General features: G+C 36.8%; 1 protein-coding gene across 2 annotated transcripts in view; it reads left to right on the top strand.

Annotated features, from left to right (window-relative positions):
• The window catches only part of uggt2 (UDP-glucose glycoprotein glucosyltransferase 2), a 652370-nt gene that overhangs the window by 500736 nt on the left and 128631 nt on the right, over positions 1–23003 (top strand). For both annotated transcript variants that reach the window (XM_039745402.1, XM_039745404.1), the window contains one exon: positions 7701–7780. In XM_039745402.1, the coding sequence (XP_039601336.1) occupies positions 7701–7780 (80 nt within the window). The remainder of the gene's footprint in view (positions 1–7700; positions 7781–23003) is intronic.

Raw genomic sequence — 23003 nt, 5'->3', positions numbered from 1 at the left:
TAAATAATCAGTTATTTGTACCTTGATTTAAAAAGTATCTATTTCTAGGAAAGACATGAAAATTTCCAAGTAATTCCAAACTTTTGAGTGCCACCTTATGTTGTCACCAGTGGCTTTGTCTATGAAAGAATTAACTTTCTTTTTTGACACATGCTTCTGTGCTGTCTCTCTTTTTGTATTCAACAAAAATCAATGTAGAATTGCCACTTCAGCCAAAGAATAATGATTTTGATGTTCAATCAGTGTAACATGAAATCTCCTGGTTGTTTGATTGCAAATTAATTCATTCAAACAAACAACAGTGTGAAGAGGTGGACCTGTCATGCTGACTGTAGAGAGAGGATGTGTTAATATATTTAAACTTTGGCTGCTCTGTCACAATTTACTTTCTAGCACCACATCATTTTGTACATGATGATTTTGAGGATTGCTGCTGGATTTAGGAAGTCAAAATTGTGAGATCTATATACAATATAGGTTTGGACCTGGAGATCCCAGACAGTTCTCTCTACCATTTTCTAATTTAACTAATGGTTTCATTTTAATTTTTGTTTTAATACTTGTTTCAACCAGGATATATTTTTTCCTAAAATATATACTACTTTCTCTTTGACAATATTATATGATTGATAATTGTATTAATTAATGTGAATTTCTTCCTGATCTCTTACATTTACCAAGATTCTTTCTCTACACATTACTAAAAAATGTCATTGTGCATATTTCAGATGGTTTTAAAAACCATGATAATTTAAACGTTTAAATATTTTACTGTAAATGCCTCTATATTTTTCTATCTGAGTCTCCTTTGAAGAGCTGCTGCTGTTTAATTTATTGTTAATGACATTTGTAATTTTTAATGTGTTTTTTGATGGTTTTGATGTGTTCCTAAAACATATTTTATGTTGTTTTGCTTTAATGTCAGTTTTTAAAAAGGGTCAGGATATTAACTCAGAAGATATTAGATATATCAAACATATTAATTCAGAAGCCATAATTACTAAACCTAAACATAAACTAAGAATAAGGTTAAAGTGAGAGAGAGCAATGTTCAAAGTCCCAACTGAAATTCAACATTTAGTTTATTTATAGTGAGAGGCTTTCAGAGTTTATCTACAATTTTGGATAATGCTGAACATGTGGACACTGGCTTATAAGCTCAAATCAAGTAGATTTTATAGTCATTTCAACCCTGTACAGTTAGCACAGTATATGGTGAAATAAAAAAAAACGTTCCTCCACGACCACAGTGCTACACAGAACACAGGACTACAGAAAAAGTTACACATTACAACGTAAAGTGCATGTATGCAAGCATGTGCAAACATTGCAGGACAGCGCTACAAACAAAGACAGTGCCACACCAGCTAGTACACATTTATGATATCTATAGGTACAAAAAATTACTAGGTTGTGCCAAAATGTGGCAATATTTTAATTGAAGGAACAGATGCAAATATGACACTGGAAGTAGGAAGAAGGGAACAGTGTAGTAATAAATATCCTAATAAATATAAAGATATGATGTAATTGAATGGGAAGATGTGTGTGTACTATCAGTCTAGTCCATGAGTGTTTAGGACTCTTATGGCTTCAGGGAAGAAACGATTACACATTCTGGTGGCAAAGGCATTAATGCTTTGGTACCTTTTTCCAGATGGCAGAGGGGTTGACAGTTTATGTGAGGGATGCATTGTGTCTTCCACAAGGCTTTGCGGGTGCAGCGTGTGGTGTACGTGTCCATGATGGAGTGAAGAGAGATTCAGATGATCTTCTCAGCCGTTCTCACTATCGACTGCAGGGTCTTGCGATCCTTGACAGTGCAATTTCCAAAACAGACAGTGATGCTCAATAGTGCTTGTGTAGAAGGTGGTCAGCATGGGTGGTGTGAGATGGGATTTCCTCAGTCTTTGCAGGAAGTAAAGACGCTGCTGGGCTTTCTTGGCTATGGAGCTGGTCTTGAGGGACCAGGTGAGGTTCTCCAGTGGGTGAACACCAAGGAAATTGATGCTCTTGATGCTCTCCTCAATTAAGCCATTGATGTAGAGCAGAGAGTTGTTGCTTCTAATTCTTCTGAAGTAAACAACCATCTTCCTTATCTACATTCAGAAAAAGACTGTTGGCTTTGCACAGTCCGTTAACCTGTGCACCTTCTCTCAATGCTGACTCATCTTTCTTGCTGATGAGGTTCACCACAGTCATGTTGTCAGCAAACTTCATGATATGGTTCAAGCTGTTCATTGCTGCACAGCCATGAGTCACCAAAGTGAACAACAGCAGACTGAGTACACAGCCCTGTGGAGTACCAGCGCTCAGTGTGGTGGTGCTGGTGATGCTGTTTCTGAGGTCTCTCAGTCAAGATGTCTAGGATCCAATTGTAGGGTGAGGTGTTCAGGCCCAACAGGCTTAGCTTCCCAATCAGGTGCTGAAGAATGATTGTTTTTAATGCTGAACTGAAGTTTATGAACAGCATTCACACGTATGTGAACTGTTGTGTTTATGAAGTCATACAATGTGGCTTCAAGGACACATTCAGTAGCAACAGTTAGGTGCATTAAAGTAACAAAGCTACAAAAATGGCAGAGTGGATATTTTCAAAACATAGCATGAATAAACATATACAAAACATATACAAAATAAACTGATACCATAAAATTTTCAAAAAAAGAAAACCTCAGAAAATATTAGTTAAAAATGTGTAGAACATTTTCAAAAAAAGAAAACCTCAGAAAATATTAATTAAAAATGTGTAAACATAAAAAAATATATATATTTTTTTTTTTCATAACTGTGTAGTATTTTTTTTTCTTCTTTTTATTAATTTTATTGCAATCCATACAAATCAATCAAGTTTTTACAAAAAGAAAAATCAAGTTAAGGACAAATCGATCCCCACCCTGAGAGAGAGAGCAAGCAAACGCGTGAAATTTAAGGCTTGTAAACATACCTAAATTAATAAATTCTCTGTGCTTTATGAACTTATTTTAAAATATTACTGATTAGATCCTGCCATGTTTTGAAAAAAGTCTGTACGGATCCTCTAACTGAGTATTTGATTTTTCCAATTTCAAATAATATAGCACATCAGTTTCCCGCTGACTTAAAGAGGAGAGTTTGGGTTCTTCCAGTTTATCAGAATAAGTCTGTGTGCCAAAAGTGTAGTGAATGCAATCACGATTTGTTTGTCTTTCTCCGCTTTAAGCTCCTCTGGAAGAACCCTAAACACAGCTGTTAATGGGTTAGGAGGGATTGTGAGTCCAAGGCTGTCTGAAGGTAATTAAAATTTTCATCCAGAATAATGTTAATTTGGTGCAGGCCCAGAACATGTGACCCAGTGAGGCTGGGACTTGGTTGCAGCGTTCGCAGGTTGGATCATGCCCTGGAAACATTTTGGAGAGTTTTAGTCGAGACAGATGTGCTCGATATATAATTTTGAGTTGTATAATTGTATGCTTTGTGCATATGGAGCTTGAGTGAATTCTCTGCATTGCTACTTTCCACTCCTTTTCTGATATATTAATTGAGAGATCTTTTTCCCAGTGTCCTCTTGGATCTTTGAAAGGGAGGATTGTAATATGATTTTATATATTGTAGAGATTGTGTTTAAGTCCTTGCGATTGAGCAATATTTTTTACAGCAATCTGGAAGGTTCTGTTTAACAAAGTTCCTGATTTGAAGATAGTGAAAGAAATGTGTAGCTGGAATGTTAAATTTGGAATGTAATTGTTCATAGGATGCAAAGACGTTGTCTATATAAAGATCTCTAAGCAAGTTAATTCCAAATTTTTCCAGATATTAAAAACTGCATATGTTTGTGAAGGTTGAAAGAGGTGGTTCTCTTGCAGAGGTGCCACAGATAGAAGCTTCTCCGTCTTAAAATGCTTTCTACATTGGTTCCAGATTCTAAGTGAGTGGAGCACAATTGGGTTATTAGTATATTGCCGATAACGTGTGTTTATTGGAGCACAGAGCAAGGAATACAAAAAAGTACTGCAGGATTTTACTTCTATTGTGGACCAAGCCTGTGTATGTTTTTTCTTATCGCCTGTATATTTGCTGCCCAGTAATAAAACTGGTAGTTAGGTAGAGCCAAGCCGTCTTCTGCCTTTTGTCTTTGTAGGGTCGCTCTTTTGATGCGTGGATGTTTTGAATTCCAAATAAATGAGGTTATTGTTGAATCTAATTGCTTAAAGAATGATTTATTAATGTATATTGGATGTTTTGAAATAAAAAGGAGCTTAGGAAGAATATTCATCTTAACAGTGTTAATTCTTCCAGCTAGTGTGAGATGAAGGGTTGACCATCTATGCAAGTCTTGTTTAATTTTTTCCATGCAGACGGTGAAATTTTGTTGATAAAGAGCTTTATGTTTACTTGTGATGTTTACCCCGAGGTATTTAAACTGTTCTGCAATGATAAAAGGTAGGGTATCTAATCTAATATTATATGCTTGAGAATTCACTGGAAAGAGTACACTTTTATTCAGATTAATTCTGAGACCAGAGATCTTTTGAAATTCTGTGAGTGCTGCTAAGACTGCAGGCACAGAATTTTCTGGGTCTGATATATACAGTACCATATCATCTGCATATAATGAGATTTTCTGTTCCAGTCCTTCTCTGCTAATCCCCTTTATCTGATCAGTATTTTGACAATGTATTGCCAGTGGTTCAATGGCAATGCAAACAGCAGCGTGACAGGGGCATCCTTGTCTAGTGCCACATTCTAGTTTAAAGTAGTCTGAGCAAATGTTGTTGATGCAAACTGAAGCTTCTGGGTTAGTATACAGTAATTTAATCCATGCACAAATGTTTGGGCCAAACCCAAACTTCTCCAATGTAGTAAAAGGTATTTCCATTCAATCATGTTGAATGTTTTTCTGCATCCAATGATAATAATATTTCTGGGGTGTTTGATTTAGTTGGTGAGTATATTACATTAAACAGGCGTTGAAGATTTGAAGATAAGTGTCGGCCCCTAATAAATCCAGTTTGGTCTTGTGATATTACGAGGGGAGCACTTTCTCCATCCTTCTAGCTATGATTTTGGAGAGTATTTTAACGTTGTTATTCAGAAGTGAAATTGGTCTGTATGATGCACATTGTAATAAGTCCTTATTTTGTTTTGGAAAACAGTGATTAGTGCTTGGCGAAAGGTTTGAGGAAGAGATTGGTTATCTCTGGCTTCTGTAAATGTTGCTAATAGGAGAGGAGCTAGCTGAGCGGAGAATTTCTTGTAAAATTCTGCAGGGTAGCCATCAGGGCCTGCTGCTTTCCCACCTTGGAGTGACTTTATAGCATCTAGTAATTCTGATAACGGCAGAGGTTCCTCAAGTTCCTCCGCACTAAAAGTGTGTATTTGTGGTATCTGTAATGTATCCAGAAATGCATTAGATTGTGTATTGTCTTCTTTAAACTCAGTAGTATATAGGGATTTATAGTAGTCTCTGAAAGTGTGCATTATATTTTTGTGATCGATTTTATCTCCGTTCGGTTGGTGATTACTGAGATTGCGCTGCACTTCTTGCTTGTGAATTTGTTGAGCTAAAAGCTTATTAGCTTTCTCTCATGTTCATAGTAATGATGTCTGGATTTGTAAATTAGTTGTTCAGTTTCTTTAGTTGTCAAGAGGTTTAATTCTGAATGTAGAGCCTGCCTTTTCCTATGTAGAGTCTCGCTTGGTAGTCTAGCATGTTCTTCTATTCTATTTAGTAATTTTCGCTTTTTATCTCTGCTACTTTCTTGGCTTCGAATTTATTTCTGTGGGAAAGATATGAGATAATCTGGCCTCTTAAGAAGGCCTTAAGAGTTTTTCAGAGTATTCCTACAGAGATCTCGGATGATGTATTTGTCTCTAGATAGAATTTGATTTGTCTGGATATAAATTCCGTACAATTCTCGTCTAAGCGGGTTGAGACATCATCTGAGGGGTGAGTGTATGGGGCTTAGTAATTTTAGCTCCAAGATCATAGGTGCATGGTCAGAAATAACAATAGCATCGTATTTGCAAGATTTAATCATAGGCAAGAAGTTATTGTCTATAAAGAAGTAATCAATCCTTGAGTAGCAATGATGTACTGGTGAGTAGAAAGAATATGTTCTTGAATTTGGGTTTAAAAACCTCCAGGGTCTGATAAGTTGTGATCAGTTATAAACTTTGTAATTATCTCTGTAGTGTTAGATGCCGTTCCCCCTGTGGAAGAAGTCCTATCCAAAGTGGATTTAGAACACAATTAAAGTCCTCAGCCATTATAACTTTATGAGTGTTCAGATTGGGAATGGATGCAAATAAATTTTGTATAAATTCCTTATCATCGACATTAGGTGCATAAACATTTATCAAGATCATTTTACAGTTAGATAAGTCTCCCATGACCATTACATATCTCCCTTCAGGATCCAATACTACATCTGATGCTACAAAAACTGTGTAGTATTTTTAAGCAATGAATTGACTCAGTATTTAAGAAGTCTCAGAGAGGCATTAGGGTTATTGTTTTATGTTATTTTTGTCTATTAATGTAGCTCATTTTGCTTTTTCCACACTTGCGCTTTTACTTTCTCAAGTAAAGGGAAAGTATTATAATGTCCAAACATTCAATGTTGACATTTTGATGTGTCTCGATTTTTAAGACCTCCCTGACTTTCTCATATATGAAGTATAGGGAAAGTATTAAAATCCTCCAAAAATTCCATTTTGAGATTTTGATGAATCTTGACATTCTAGACCTCCCTGTGTCCAAAAATACCATTTTTGGAATTATGTCTGTCTCTGTGTGTGTAAACATGATAACTTGTGTATGCTTTCACTTAGGTCTACCAAATTTTGCTAACAAATATTCGGTACAAAACATAGATTTCAATCAACATTTGGGCTATCTCCGGTAACCTGAAGTGGTACTTTACCATTCATGCAGCTGCAGAGTTCAATTTATTCAACTTTACTTTTATAATAATTATTTATTTGATTTGATTTGTTGTTAATGGTTATTTAATGTACACAATATAAAAATATAATCATTGTCTTGCGGTTTGCTCCTCAAATATCCATTCCCATATCTAAGTATACGAGAAAGTCTAGGGGAGACCACTCCTGACTTTTTGATCTTTTAATACAACAATGTATCTATGTACCATCACCTCCTTGACATTCATTATGGTTTCAGGTTCATCTCTCTGTGTTCCACAACCATAAAACAGACTTTTGTTATGATTGTAGTTTATTGCGGTAAACTGAATTTATGACTCCCACTTTGTGTTTAACCATTTTAAAGAAATATTAGAATTGCTATAAAAATCTTTCTAGCTGTTCCACAAACTTGATATTTAAATTGCATAGATAGCATTTATGCTTGTTTAGGTCTACTTAACTTGTTCTAAAACTAAGTTCAAAACCTAAATTGCTAGATTGCTGATTTTTTTTTTGTTTTTCCAAGTAACTGAATTGAAACATTCTAGTAACTATCTTGTGCTAGAAAAATAGTTACTTATTAAGCAGTTTCTGTTTACTACATTGTTAGATGAAATTTGATACTTTTTATATAAAAAATATTTTATTATAATCAAAACACTAAAATCATTTTTTGTAAAGCTTATTTTTTAATAAAACATTCAGCTATTGTGTAATTCCTGTTTGTTAATATATTTTTGTTTCTTTTTAACATTGTATTCTTAAGACATATTTTGTTTCTCTTTCTACAGGTACTTGGTCAAGTGATCAATATGAAACTGCAGGTTTTTATGAACTGCAAGTCCAAGCTTTCTGAGATGCCACTAAAGAGGTGAGCAGCAAAATGTAATAAATTTCTGATATGGGCATGCACCCAGAGGTCAATGGTATTTTTAATACAAGCCTATGCCTCGTAGACCATCTGAACAAAAACCAATAATAGTGCTGCAAAAAATCCAAAGCCAGCTGTTTATTAACTTCATTATATTCTGACTTCCTGTTCCTTCACCTATATATAAAATCTGTACTGAGGCAGATTAAGTTAGCGAACATAAGGTCAGAAGATTATTGGAAGCTTGCAAATGATATACACTGAGAGCAGACAAAATTTAATACAAGGTACGCCTAGTAAAATATAAAATATATACCTGCACAATATCTGAAAAAAGCATTATTTTGTGGTATGAAAAAGCCATATTGTGTATATTTATTCTAAAATTCTTTTGGGTATTTCTTCTGAAGCTTCAGTCACAGCTGATTGGGAAGTAATGAATCATAATTTAACATATTTCGAGATGCAAAAAGGCAACTGGGATATCCTGTGTAAATTAGAGAAACAACTTAAATGGCCCCTAATTAACATTAATTCTCTGTATACCCTGCTTTTGCCTCCCTGCTATTTCTGCTTTTGTAAATAGTTGACATAGCAAGCATGGTGCAGTAGAATTGTTTTCCTCAGGTTTAAATATAGCCTGAGATTGCATCATGGTTAAGTTATGCATTGAAAAATGTTTCCTTTCATATAAAATAGATATGTTGTTAATTATATCAGAGTAAATTATTATTTTATGTGCTGAAGAGAATTTGGGTACTCTTGTACAGTATGTATGTATCCTGCAATGAACTGACAACCTAGGATGCCCATTTTACTGTGTCATTCTCCACCGCTCTCTGATCAAAACTAGGTAAACCAGATTAGTATAGATTAAGGGCTCATTCATTTCTATTTCAAAACCTTTTTATTAATTTAATAATGTTCTAGCTCATTCATTTCTATTTCAAAACCTTTTTATTAATTTAATAATAATGTTCTAGCCCATTCATTTCTATTTCAAAACCTTTTTATTAATTTAATAATAATGTTCTAATCATATTAAGAAAAGTGCCTTAAACCTTTGTTTAATATAACCTCATTATAGCACTTACCAAGGCTAATGAAAGTAACCTAATATATGCATACACATATTGCTTGCATAAAAACTTTCTTCAGTAACCTTAAGACAGTTCCTGCCCTACATTATTCATTCAACATTAAATATTATTACACTTGTACAAATAAGTACATAGGCATTGTAAATAACTAGGATGATTTTTGAGAAAATATATATATAAGGAAACAGATGTACTTGTCGCTTTCATTCATTGAACATATATCTTTAATGACCCATTCTTGTTTTTTCTTTCTTCATAATATGGGGAAGATTAGACTCTTCCTCACTAATTATGGCTCGCAACTCCTTGTTCAGGCACTGATTTTCTCTCTTTCAGCTGAGGAGATGCCCAACTGACAGGTGTAGTCTACCCTAAATTCCTGACTCATGTCCCCATTGCCAGGCCTTCAGAACCCATGGGATGCTGTGCTGAGCCACACACATCTCTGCATAATGGCTTCTCCTACTCCCCAGCATTGCTTAATAGGAGTGGCCCTTCTTCAGCCCCAGGCTCTTTTCAATGAGGATGGCCACCTAACTCCATTCTTTTCCGCATATCTCGATCTTGCCTCTCACTCATCCTTTCTCTCTCTATTCTTCTTTCCTTTTAACCTCCATTCCTCTCTGTTCTTGTTTCTTGTTTCTTTTGTTCTCCCCCCTTCCCTCTGTCCTGCAGGATTTTTTATATGGTCTGATTAGGTGCAAATATGACCCTGTGACACTCCAAGGTGTGAATTCTGCACCTGACTGATCCACTCACATTTGCATGTGAATGCATAATCAGCCAAGCAGCACAATCAACCCTGGAGTGGTGTTGTCATGCACACACCTGCATCTGTTATAAGCCTGCACAGTCTCGGGACATGATTATCTATTTAACACTAGAATCCCTGAAGCCTACGAAAATATTCATTATGCCAGGCCACCTTAAATTCCCTTAAAACTCAGTGTCTTTGTTTTGAAAATGTGTCATTTGGCATAAACAGCAAGCAGCCTGCTCACTAAATCCCCACCGAGGCAGATGAAGTCAAATCAGATGCAAAATTCTCAGAGCAAAAGTCTGTTTATGTGGGAGTGAGGTGTCTGGAATTGTATAGGGTAAATAATATATTGTAATTTGGAATACATTCATTTCATGGATGTTCCATGTCTACAACGATGTGTGTAAATGTAGGATGATGGGTTTGATCCAGGTCCTCCTCGCATTTACCATTTTGAGTAGTAAGCTGCTATTATTATTACTATTATATAATAAAAGCATACATTTGATGTGAGTCTGTAACATCCTGTGTAAATTTATGGTACTTGTAAAAGCGCTGAAGGGATAAAAGCAGACACACAAAAGCAGTTAACTCATTTTTTCTTGGTGTCTTGTTGAGCAAACAGACATGTGGTATTGCGGGTTTGTGGCTCGAAATGAACGGCCAATTTTTAAATAAAAAATTGCCACACTCGCAGCTTAAGGAGGGGGTATGGTAGTGTGGTCGGAGCGGTTCCCAGGCATGATACGGGCTTGGGCGTTTCCACACTGAAGTGCACAGGTGCGGAATCATTCATGTCCGTAATTGATGCTGGGAGCTGCTAATCGCCACACCTGTGCCCAAGTCCCCATTATAAATAGGAGGAGTTTGAGTGCAGAGGGAAGGAAGAAAAGAGAAAAGGGATATAAAAGAGAAAGAGAGGCAGAGAGCGACATTAGGGAAAACAGAGAGTGAACGAGCCAGCCGGATGGATGAGAGAGGTCAGCACATTCAGGGGTCCCATGTGGAGTGAAGGATTGGCGCTTAAGGGATGGAACGTGCCCACTGACAGTATGAAGGAGTGGGTTTGATTGAGTTGGAATCCTTCCTAGGGATCTGATGGATGACCACGTGTGCGAGAAGGAAGATGGGAGGACAACCGACCCAGAGTGATCTGGCAGACCCGGTTGAGGCAGTTAAGGCAGGGGGTCTCTTCAGCTGAGCAAACCTTGGGTGAGCTGGAGAGACTGGGAAGGAGCTGTGTTTGACTAGTGTTGCTCCAATGACTGCTGCAGGTTATTCTTGTGTTTTAGTCTTGTTTTTAACATTTGGATTTTTTTTTACCTTTTTATGGATTATTTATTTATTGATATTCTGGAGCACTGCACTGTTTTGAACACTTTTTGATTTTGATTGATAAAGGTGCTTGCACCTTTTTGCACCATCCTCTTGCTCAGTTTCATTTGTCCCCATCAGACCAGCCCATCCTTTTACATTACCAATGGTGTTCAGTTGGAGAAGCTCCCAAAAAACAAGATGGAGCATGGAGCAGGACCTGCATCGTCACAAGACACCGCAGTGTCTATAGTGGATGTTACTTTTCATCACACACTGACATTCACATCAACATGTCATTTGTAAAATTTAGGTTTATTCAAGAATCCAAGAATAAAACTGATTAAAAAATCGTTCAAATTCTGTTTTATTCAAGAACCCAAGAGTAAAACTGAAAAAAAAAATGTTCAAATTGATATGTTGATGTGAATGTCCATGTATGAGGAACAGTAACATATTTTACATGTACCATAAATTTACACAGGATGTTACACTCTCACATCAAATGTATGTTTTTTTTTTTAAGCATTAATAATAGCAGCTCACTGATCAAAGTGCTAAATGCAGAGACAACACAAGATCTGAGCCTATTAATTCGAGACTGGTAAGCAGTAGTTTATCCACTGCGTCATCTGCGCCGATCTGTGACAGAGCAGTGTTACCATTGTGACAACTATATCATTTGAGCAATTTCTTTTTCTCTTTCTTGAATAAAAGCGTACTTGTTTTTACATCTTTTGTGAAAGCGTTTCTTGGATAATTGGGCTTCAGTCTTTACACCTCCTACACTTCAATGTGAAAGCATTTTCTGTTTTAGCCATGTGTTCAGGATTTCTTGGCTCACATTTCCTGTCATTACACAGAACACACATGAAATGTATGTACAGGTAGTCCCCAGGTTACAAACATCTGACCTACAACTTATGAACGAGGCTGCAGCTGCGACGCATGCGCCTCAGTAACTGCCGCTCCGTCATCTTTGGTCTGGGGACGTTGCAAGCGGTGGCTGGACGGAGGCTAAAGGGGGACAATTTCGCTGCCCACGCAGTGTAGTGCCCCTCGGGCAGCTCCCGGCAGCAAGTGGTTTCACTTCACACCCACCACACACGGCTGCCCCTGTTCATTCTCGGTGGGCGGCTGGTAATGCTGCAAGCGGTGACCCAAGTGCAAGTGTTGGTGATACAGTAAAGAAGAGAAAAAACATCACCATTGAAAATAAAGTAAAAGTAATAAAAAGGTCAGAGAGAGGTGAAACTCCATCATTCATTGGTAGAGCACTTGGTTACAGTCGGTCAACACAGCATAGCATTTTTTAAATTTATGTAACTGTTCCGACTTACATACAAATTCAACTTAAGTACAAACCTACAGTCCCTATCTCGTACATAACCAGGGGACTGCCTGTATTTCAAATCACAATATTTCATTACCTATATAATTCCTTACAAATGCATCGCCAGATAAACACTTCAATACAGACTTCAGCTGTGAGGATTGTAGCATGGCGATGCCTTCATCTGACTTAACACTAGAATTAGCAAAGCTTACGAGAAAATTCGTAAATCTGGCCCACCTTAAATCCACTTGCACATCTCCGTTGAGCTTCTTTTGTCTTGTTAATGTGTCGATAATCCCAAGCAGCAAATTGCCTGCTATACCATCCCCCCCACCGCCTGAGAAACTGCAAAAACCTCTCACAGATGAAGCCTTGTTTATCAGTCACTCAGGTACCTAGGTTAAAAAATATATCATTATTCGGAACACATGCATTTCACGTGTATTACGTGTCCACAAAGATCTGTATAAGTGTAGGATGACAGAAATGTTGAACACATACGTAAAAGACAAACTTTTTCCATGTTTTAGTACTAACGACAAAATGTAGATATGAAGTGTATAATGTGTGAAGACTGAAGTCCAAATATCAAATAAGCACTTTCACAAAAGATACAAGTATAACAGAACAAATGTGCTTTTTTCCAAGACTATACCTAAAGAAAAAGAAATCAGGTTATTGTTGCTTGTTGTCCTGACTTCTCGGGTAGTACAGCAGTTAGAGCTGCTGACTCCAATTCAGAAAGTTCTGGGTTTGAGTTGTAATGTCTCCCAAAATAATCCTTTTGAGTAGTGAGATGTTCTTATTGTTACTATTTTACAATAAAAGCATACATTTGATTTGAGTCTGTAACAGACGGTGTAAATGTATGGTACTTGTAAAGGTTCAAAGAAACAGCATGGCTTACAGAGCTCGCCAACATATCATGCAAACTCATGTTTGTGATTATGTTTTGTGATTGTCTTTATGTAAGAAGTAATTATATGTTACTTATATAAAAGTCAGATCGAATGTTACTTATCTTGATTTATTTACTTATCTTCCTACAGCATAAAGTCACAAGTATACTGCAGAGCTTCCTCTGTTTGATCGTCAAAAGCATGCTCACAAATTACACGTGTAATGCCACGAAAAATACCTGCTGACACTTTAGTATGCGAGCAATGGTACGAGAATGCTTTTTTTGGCCACATACACCACGCTAGTGTTTAGATCTGGACGGTGTATCGTTGGTAAGCTCTGTTCTCTGCATGTCCTGGAGTTCAAAAGAAATACCAACATGCAGCAACATGTGGACACTGTCCAAGATCAGAACAAAAAAAAACAAACGCGGTCACTAACTACAACCACATGAAGGTATGCAAATGAATATAATTTTGCATTAGTTCAACGACGTTTTACAAAATAAGTTTGTTTGTTATACCATGTGTTTATTTGAAAACGGCGTCAGATCCGGGGGGTGTGTGGGAGTTTGAACGTGACTGAGAAAATAAAACTGAAAAAAAAAAAAACACTAACTTTAACTAAATTTACAAACACAAAACAAATATATTCTTTTATTGTATGATATTAACAATAAGAGCAGCTCACTACTGAAAATGACAAAGCAATGGAAGCAGCTGATATTGAAACCGCAACCTCTTGATTGGAAGGCAGCAGTTCTTAGCATTGCACCATGCAAGCTGTCGTATCAACCGCCTACAGCAACCTGCTTTCTATTTTCTTCGGTAAAATTCTTGAATAAAAGTGCACTTGTTTTGTTACACTTGTACCTTTTGTGAAAATGTTTATTTCATATTTGTATTTCAGGCTTCACACATTATATATTTCATATCTACATATTTTTTAATTATTACTAAAACATGAAAAACGTTTCTGTGTTAACTACGTTTTACATAGATTGTTGTTGACACGGAGCACACATGAAATGATAATGTACTATTTTACCCTATAAAGCTCCAGCACTTCACTTGAAGATAAACACTGAGCACTGTGAAACTTCTTTGTGAAATGAACTGCAGCAGTGGGCGGGGGGATGAGATACCAGGTTGCTTGCTGTTAATCGACACATTTACAGGACAAAAGACTCTGACAAAGAAGTGAGAATGGATTTAAGGGGAGCTTTCTTGTAAGCTCACTAGAATTACCAGAGCCTACGAAAAAACTCGTAAATCCGTCCCACCTTAAATCGCTTCTTAAAATCGTTCACAGCTCTCCACCAGTGTCTTTTGTCATCTAAATGTGCCGATAAAAATCAGGCTGCAAGCAGCCGGCTATTCCATCACCCCACCAACTTAGAACGTGCACAAACTTCTTCCAGCTCATGCCTTGATTGATTTTCTGGGAGTGAAGTGGAGTTTTAGAGTGGAAATAATAGATCGTTGTTTGGAACACACGCATTTCATGTCTGTTCCGTTTCTACAGTAATCTGTGTAAACACATTGTTAAAACAGAAACGTTTTTTATATTCTACTAGTAGATGACAAAATGTAGGCATAAACTATATAATGTATGAAGCCTGAAGTATCACACAAATACTTTCACAAAAGGAACAAATCTAACACAACAATTGCGCTTTTATTCAAAAATATAACTGCAGAAACAAAAAGCCACCTTAACATGCGACATTGACACCCGTTGATTGTGACTGCCTCTGTGGCGCAATAGAATCAGCTGCTGACTAGGAATCAAAAGGTTGCGAGTTCAATCCTGCATCACTCCGTTTTGAGAAGTAAACAGCTCTTAGTCTTACTATTTTAGAGTAAAAACATACATTTGATTTCAGTATGTAACAGCCGGTGTAATTTATGATACTTGTAAAGGTTAGCTTTGGTTTTTTGTCAGTTTTATTATCTCAGCCATGTTCACAAGCCCAAACACACCTCACCCCCGCATCTGACACTGATGTTTGCACATAGACGCACTGTAACAGAGGTAAACTCAGCTCCCTTCTACATCGGAGCAAGAATGCACATACCATTGCTTGCATACTATACTAAAGTGTCAGCAGGCACTTTTTGTGCCATTACACACAGTTTTGAGCATGCCCTCTGCACACTACTTGTGACTTTAGGCTTTAGGAAGTAAGTAAATAAATAAAGTTAAATCGTGTCATGAAATAATTTCTTCAAAACGTCGAATGTTATTTATTTGGCACGGACATGTCTGCATGCACTTTTTGTGGCATTACACATGTATTTTTTGAGCATAGACGGAATAGAAACGGAACAGACATAAAATGCGTATGTTCCAAACAACAATCTATTATTTCCACTCTATAACTCCACTTCACTCCCAGAAAATCAATCAAGGCATGAGCTGGGAGAAGTTTGTGCACGTTCTAAGTCGGTGGGGGGATTCAATAGCCGGCTGCTTGCAGCCTGATTTTTATCAGCACATTTAGATGACAAAAGATGCTGGTGGAGAGCTGTGAATGATTTTAAGAAGCGATTTAAGGTGGGACGGATTTATGAGTTTTTTCGTAGGCTCTGGTAATTCTAGTGTTAATGTGGGGGGTGTGTAGCAGGTTGCGTTCCGCTAAACCACACATTTGCAAAACAAAAGCGGGCTATTACCACAGTGATAAGGATCTATGAGTTTCTTGGCTTATGTCAGGAAAATTTACGGAAGTCAGGGACAACGAACAATATTGTAAGATTCAAGGATTCTAGTGTTAAAAACCTACACTGTGCCATGGAGCTCTTAGCATAAACTGGTGCTCTCAATTCCTCATTTGACTCCTACTACTCATCTGGTTCGATCTCTCCATTGCCTTCCTGTTGCTGCTAGGATTCAGTTCAAAAACTCTTGTTATGACCTACAGTTTTCTGATCAGGTCTGTTTCTCTGTATCTCCAATCCTTGGTCTCTCCACACATCCCTCAAAGAATTCTCCATTTTGCCTGTGCTTCTCTGCTGACTGTCCCTCCTCTTGCCATATGTTCCAAAACTAGATAATGTTTCTCCATTCTTGCTCCAAAGTTGTGTAATGATCTCCCTTTATCTTTTTGTACTTCACCCAATTTACTTGTGTTTAGCACTAGAATCCCTGAAGCCTACGAAAAAAACTTTTGTGAAAGTGTTTATTTGATATTTGGACTTCAGTTTTCACACATTATACACTTCATGTCAAAATTTTGTCATTAGTCCTATAACATGAAAAAAGTTTCTGTTTTATGTATGTATTCAACATTTCTTGCCATGCAATTCCTGTCATCCAATATTTACATAGAAACAGACACATTTGCAAAACAAAAGACGCTAAAAGAGAGGTGCGAAGGAATTTCAGGTGGCTCGGAATTACAGCTTTTTTCTTAGGTTTCAGGGCTTCTAGTATTAGTCATCTTTTGAAAACTCACTTTTTTGTTAAATATTTTGGATATACTTAGCGTCTCTCCTACAGGATAGCTGCTGCTGTACTAACAAAGAGTTTAGAATACTGATTTTTTTCTTAGGCTAGTTGTATAATTATGTAATAGTTCTTCTCTCATTTGTTCGCTTTTATATCTTGTTCTCTTTGATGTTTGCACATTCATTCTTCTATGTGTTAATTTCTTTGTAAGTCTCTTTGAATAAAGGCATTTGATAAATAAATAAGTAATAAATAAATAATAGTTGTTGAAAATGATAATCAGTGCAGTTTTAGAAAGCACAAAGACTGATATTTACATGTTAAAAAGTGGTTGAAAACAACTGAATACTGCAGTTGTGCTTTCATTTTGCCTTTATTAATTTCAAGAAAGTTCATTGCCATTGGAAGCGGAGTTCAATGCATTATAGGTACTATACCGAGACACAAGCCACTGTCCAACTCAAACTGCTGCTGTGCCGTTGGAAGTCCGTTATTGATCAGGTTAATAAAATGTCCACACACTCAAACACCTGTACTTACATTCCAACAGGGAGGCTTCTGCATAATATACAGCATCTAAAACACTTTGTACATAACATGTTTAACACTTGTGTGCATGTTTAGTTGCAGTACAAATAGTTCACACAGCAATTTTATTCCTTTTCGGAAACCAATTATATTTCCTTCTACACTGGAATGGGAATGTACTGTAATATAAATAAGCATTTAAAACATATACATGTACAATAGACATAATGGCATTTTGAAAAGAACGCTTACCTAGCGACTGAATAACTGAACTGTGTTTGTGAGGCATCAGGAGGGGATATTGGAGATGTACTTACTTTTCTTGTCCACTTTTTTTCTAAACTTGTTTTATTTAATAATGAAGCAAAAATAATAATGAAAAATCAAAACACAACACTATTAAGTAGCACCAAAATGTAGCCCTATGGCCAGACTACCTGTGTCATGTTCTTCTTCGTTTTTTCTGGAAGTGCAAGCAATTTAAAATTTTTACTGGCACATGCTCACTTTTTACACTTTTTTACATTTTTTTGTTTTTGGGGAATTTGAGGCTTTTGATTTGGATCGTGAGCTTTGTAAGAGCCATTTGCTAGTTACTTAAGTTATATAAATGTTTTTAGTGCATTTTAAATGGGAGGTTCCTATAACCACCGTAAGTTGAATTGAATTGGTTTATTCTAATTATTTCTAGCCTCTCAGACTAAACATTATTCTCAGTTAGTGATCAGCCTTGCCATGTCTAAGGCGTGGAGGGCACATGGTTTTAAACCTTGCCTTGCGTGCATGTTTTGTGTGCCAAGTAACTTAAAAGACAAAGCACTTAATTGTATGTGCTGCAGTGTATGTTTAAAGTTTACAGAAGAAGTAAAGAATCTTTAAGTATAGAAATAACTAAAGTTTTAAAAGAAAAGCTAAGTTTAGAGAAGATACATTTTTTCTCATTTTTTGCCTTTTATTCTACGTGTGTAACAACTATTTTCTTTATTCTTGTGTGGATTATTTGCTTTGAATTTTCACTAAATATTTTAAAACGAACTTTTGGACTAAGAGATTTCTTTCGGCGCGCATTTTACCTGTGCTTGAACTCGCCTTACACTTCTGTGGCTACAAGCTTTTTATTCAAATATAACAGAGCAATTTTTGGAGAGAGTGATAACAAATATTAAAGGATTGGTGTACAGTTAAGTAGTTATAGACCACAATGTACAGTAAAAGTTAAAAGCGCAATATAATTAATGATTTTTCCATGGTAATTCCATTTGAAATCCGTTAACGCAAAGACAAATTTAAAGGAACAAAAGTATTACCTGAATTCAAGGGGAGGGTGCATGCTTAACCCCAGTGTGCAGACGCCCATGATGTTAAAATTATTCAGTGTTGCACACGCGCAGGCCGAGACATCTAAGGGCATTACAGACTGGTTATTGCTCAATGTCATAAGTCACTTTTGTATGATACGCCTCTCAGAATTTGTTTTCATTGACATGTGGCCATGAATACAACCCCCTAATGTTTGCCCAAGCTCTGTCCTGCAGCCTGTGAATACATGTGATTAGAATACATGTATTGTGAAATGAGTTTCACTTTTATAATAATGGATAAGAAAATCTGCAAGAACAGAATTCGTGCATAGCAAGATTTAATGTACTTGCTGGAAGAGAAACATACAGTACAATAATACAATACAATACAGTTTATTTTTGTATAGCCCAAAATCACACAGGAAGTGCCGCAATGGGCTTTAACAGGCCCTGCCTTTTGACAGCCCCCCAGCCTTGACTCTCTGAGAAGACAAGGAAAAACTCCCAATAAAACCTTGTAGGGAAAAATGGAAGAAACCTCGGGAAAGGCAGTTCAAAGAGAGACCCCTTTCCAGGTAGGTTGGGCGTGCAGTGGGTGTCAAAAGTAGGGGGTCAATACAATACAATATACAGAACAGAACAATTCCTTAAGACAGCATAATAATAAAAATTTTAGAATTACGGTTTAACAGTAGATGATATGACATAATTAGGTTTGGATATTTTTAGAGTCCTGGAGACCTCATCCATCAAGCTGCCTCCCCATTTGGCCATGCCACGGCTGAAACGTTGCTCGATGAAAGGACCCTCTTTCCCATGATTCCTGTGATCCTCCATCAGGGATGACTTTACCATAGGCAGGCAAACAACTTGGCAGGTGGGCCGTGGCACCAATGGCCACATTTGGGTACCGAGAAAAGAAACAGAATAGGTGAGGGTTAGTATTCAAATATAATTATCATGTTACTTATGTTATAGTGCTAATGACTAACAACAGAGATGCAGTATGTACAGTTAATCAGCAGCTCTAGTCAGGATATGCTAAACTGAAGTAGTGAGTCTTCAGCCGGGATTTAAAGGCTGAGACCGAGGGGGCATCTCTTATGGAAGCAGGAAGACCATTCCACAGTTTAGGGGCCCTGTAACTAAAAGCTCGACCTCCCACTGTTATTTTATTAATCCTTGGAATCCTAAGCAGACCGGCATCTTGAGATCTTAATGTGCTCAGGTTTGTAAGTCATGATAAGTTCAGACAAGTAAGCGGACCTTGGCCATTTAATGCTTTATATGTTAAAAGGAGGATTTTGAAATCTGCCCTAAACTTAACTGGGAGCCAGTGTAAAGATTTAAGAACTGGGGTTATGTGTTCATATTTTCTTGTTCTTGTAATAATTCTTGCAGCGCATTTTGGATTAACTGGAGGCTGTATAGAGAACAGTTTGAACAGCCAGTGAACACCGCATTGCAGTAGTCAATCCTACTAGAGATAAATGCATGAATTAATTTCTCACAATCCTGTTTATTTAGAAAGCGCCTTAATTTCCTAATATTTTTAAGATGGAAAAACATGTTTTGGACGACTTTGTAATATGCTTTAAATGACATGCTAGAGTCAAAGATAACTCCTAGATTGCGGGCTGATTCAGTAAAATTAATTGGGATTCCAACTGAGTTAAATGACGACAAAATATTGCTGTGATCAGCGTCATTCCCTCCAACAATTAACATCTCTGTTTTATCTGTATTTAAAGACAAGTAGTTCTCATTCATCCATTCCTTTAATTCACTAACACAACTAATTAAAGACAACATCGGAGAAACTTCATTTGATTTAAATGAAAGGTATAACTGGGTGTTATCTGCATACAGTGAAAATTAACATTATGTTTCCTAATGAGAGATCCCAGTGGAAGCATGTAAAGTGAAAACAGTAAAGGTCCCAGTACTGAGCCCTGCGAGTCACCATATTGAACTTCTGTGTATAATGGTGGAGTACTGTCTGCACATTTCTGTACATACTGGAATCGATTTGATAAATAAGAACTGAACCAAGCGAGCACGGGCCTGTAAGCCCAACATCGTTTTCTAGCCTGTGCAGTAAAATAGAATGGTCAATGGTGTCAAATGCTGCACTTAAGTCCAACAACATAATTACAGTGGAATTTCCTTCATCAGAGGATATCAGAATGTCATTTACAACCCGTGTTAGTGCCGTTTCTGTACTATGACCAGTGCGAAAGCCAGACTGGAATTTCTCAAATAAATTGTAATGCGTAAGGTGTGACTGAAGCTGACTGGCGACTACTTTCTCTAGTATTTTAGAGAGAAATGGTAAATTTGAAATAGGCCTATAGTTATTTAGTATGTGTGGGTCTAGGTCTGACTTTTTAAGTAAAGGTTTAATGACTGACACTTTTAGTGCATCAGGTACTGTGCCATGTAGTAATGAACTATTGATAATGGTTAGAATAGGCTGCAAGAACATCCATTGCACTTTTACTAGTTTTGTTGGCACTGGATCTAGGGAACAAGTAGTGGGCTTCATTTTAGTAATTAAAGTTAAGACTTCCTGGTGAGTTACAGGATTAAAATTATTAAAGTGCTGAATGCAATGTGCGGCAGGGTCTGCTAAGCTAGTATTTGGTTTGTACTGTGATGCTGAGATCTGGGATCTTATATTTTTAATTTTCTCATTGAAGAAGTTCATAAAGTCTGTACTGCTAATATCTGTTGGTATTTTGCACTGTTGATCTGAATTCCCATTTGTTAATTTAGCCACTGCTCTAAAAGTACCCTAGGATTTTTATTATTGCTATCTATTAATGTAGAATAGTATTCTGAGCGAGCTTTAAAGAGGGCCTTTTTATATTTATATACACTCTCTGTCCATGCAATTTGAAAGACATGTAGCTTTGTTGTTCTCCATCTGCTCCAGTTTTCGACACTCTAATTTAAGAGCTCGAGTATTTTCATTAAACCAGGGAGAGTTTCTATGTGCTTTGATCACTTTTGTTTTTAGGGGAGCCACTGTGTCCAGAGCATCTCTCAAGGTCACATTATAATGTGATATTAGCTGATCTAAATTGTTTTCCACGTTTACATTTGATGTTAACTGATCTAAATGGTTTTCCACAATTACACTCGACTTACTCAAGGTATCTATAAATTTTGAAGCAGAATTACAATCTAGATGTCGCACTGTCTTTGTTTTAATCTGTGAGTGCGCTGGCATGGGCAGAACTAAATCAAACGTAATTAAGAAGTGATCGGAAATAACTACATTTAATGGAGTAATATTTAAATTTTGAATTTCAACTTTGTAAGTTATAATTAAATCTAATGTATGGTTATGATTATGAGTTGGACCTTTGACAATCTGACAAAATCCTACTGAATTTAACAAATAAGTAAAACATTTGCTAAAAGTGTCAGTTTCCACATCAATGTGTACATTAAAATCCCCATCAGAACTACGTGATCATAATTTATAGCCAAATCAGACAGAAGGTTGCTAAATTCAGTCATGAACAATGAATATGGCCCTGGTGGTCTGTAGACTAGCACTATAATTGTGTTGGAATCTGTTTTAATATTTAAAATGAATGCCTCAAAGGATGTAAAGTTGCCTAAATTTTTAGGAGTGATTTGCATTTTGTTACAATGAATTATTCCAAGGCCTCCTCCTCGACCAGAATCTCTAGACTTATGAAGGAACGAGTATCCATCTGGTGACGCCTCAGCTAGGGAACAGTGTCACATTTACTAAGCCAGGTTTCAGTAAGAAGACACAGATCAGATTTTGTACTTAATATATATCATTTACCAAAACAGCTTTAGTGCCAAGAGAGCGAATGTTCAATAAACAGCATTTAAAACTGCATGGTTCTTTCTGAACTGCTGATATATTTTTTGTTTTAATTTGAATTTAAATTTCTATTACAGATGCCCCTGGTGGAGTGTCTGGTTTTATCCCTTGGTCTAATTATACACCTTATTTTTGGTTATCAATTAATTTATGGTTTGTTTCAAGACTAAATTTACTGGATGCCCCACAACAGGGATTATGGGTAACAGCTTCAGGAAAATAACAGGTGGGATAAACAACAGCCTGTGATTTAAGATCACATGACTGCGGCCTGGATGGTGCTCTAATCAGTCAACCAGGCAGTTTTGCTGCCATATTTTGGGATAATACATAAGATCCCTCCAGTTAGGATGAAGACCATCTCTTCTGAAAAATCCAGGCCTTTCCCAAAAATCATCCCAATTGTTCACAAATGCTATGCTTTTATTTGCACACCAGGTTTCTAGCCAGCAGTGAAAGGAATGCAATCTGCTATAAATCACATCCCCTCTATACAATCTTGGTAAGGGACCAGATACAATTAAATTCCGACATTTTGTTTTAGCTTTGGTGCATAGAGATGAAGTTCCGCTTTAATACCTCAGATTGCTGTAAATAAATATCATTAGTGCCGACATGCAGCAATAAGGTAGATACTTCATCGTCGGCAACACGGTCCAATGCGGCCTT

Source organism: Polypterus senegalus, chromosome 2 (genome assembly GCF_016835505.1).
Source record: "Polypterus senegalus isolate Bchr_013 chromosome 2, ASM1683550v1, whole genome shotgun sequence".
Classification (NCBI taxonomy): domain Eukaryota; kingdom Metazoa; phylum Chordata; class Cladistia; order Polypteriformes; family Polypteridae; genus Polypterus; species Polypterus senegalus.
Note: the sequence above shows the minus strand (reverse complement) of the source record. Positions and strands in the feature narration are given on the sequence as shown.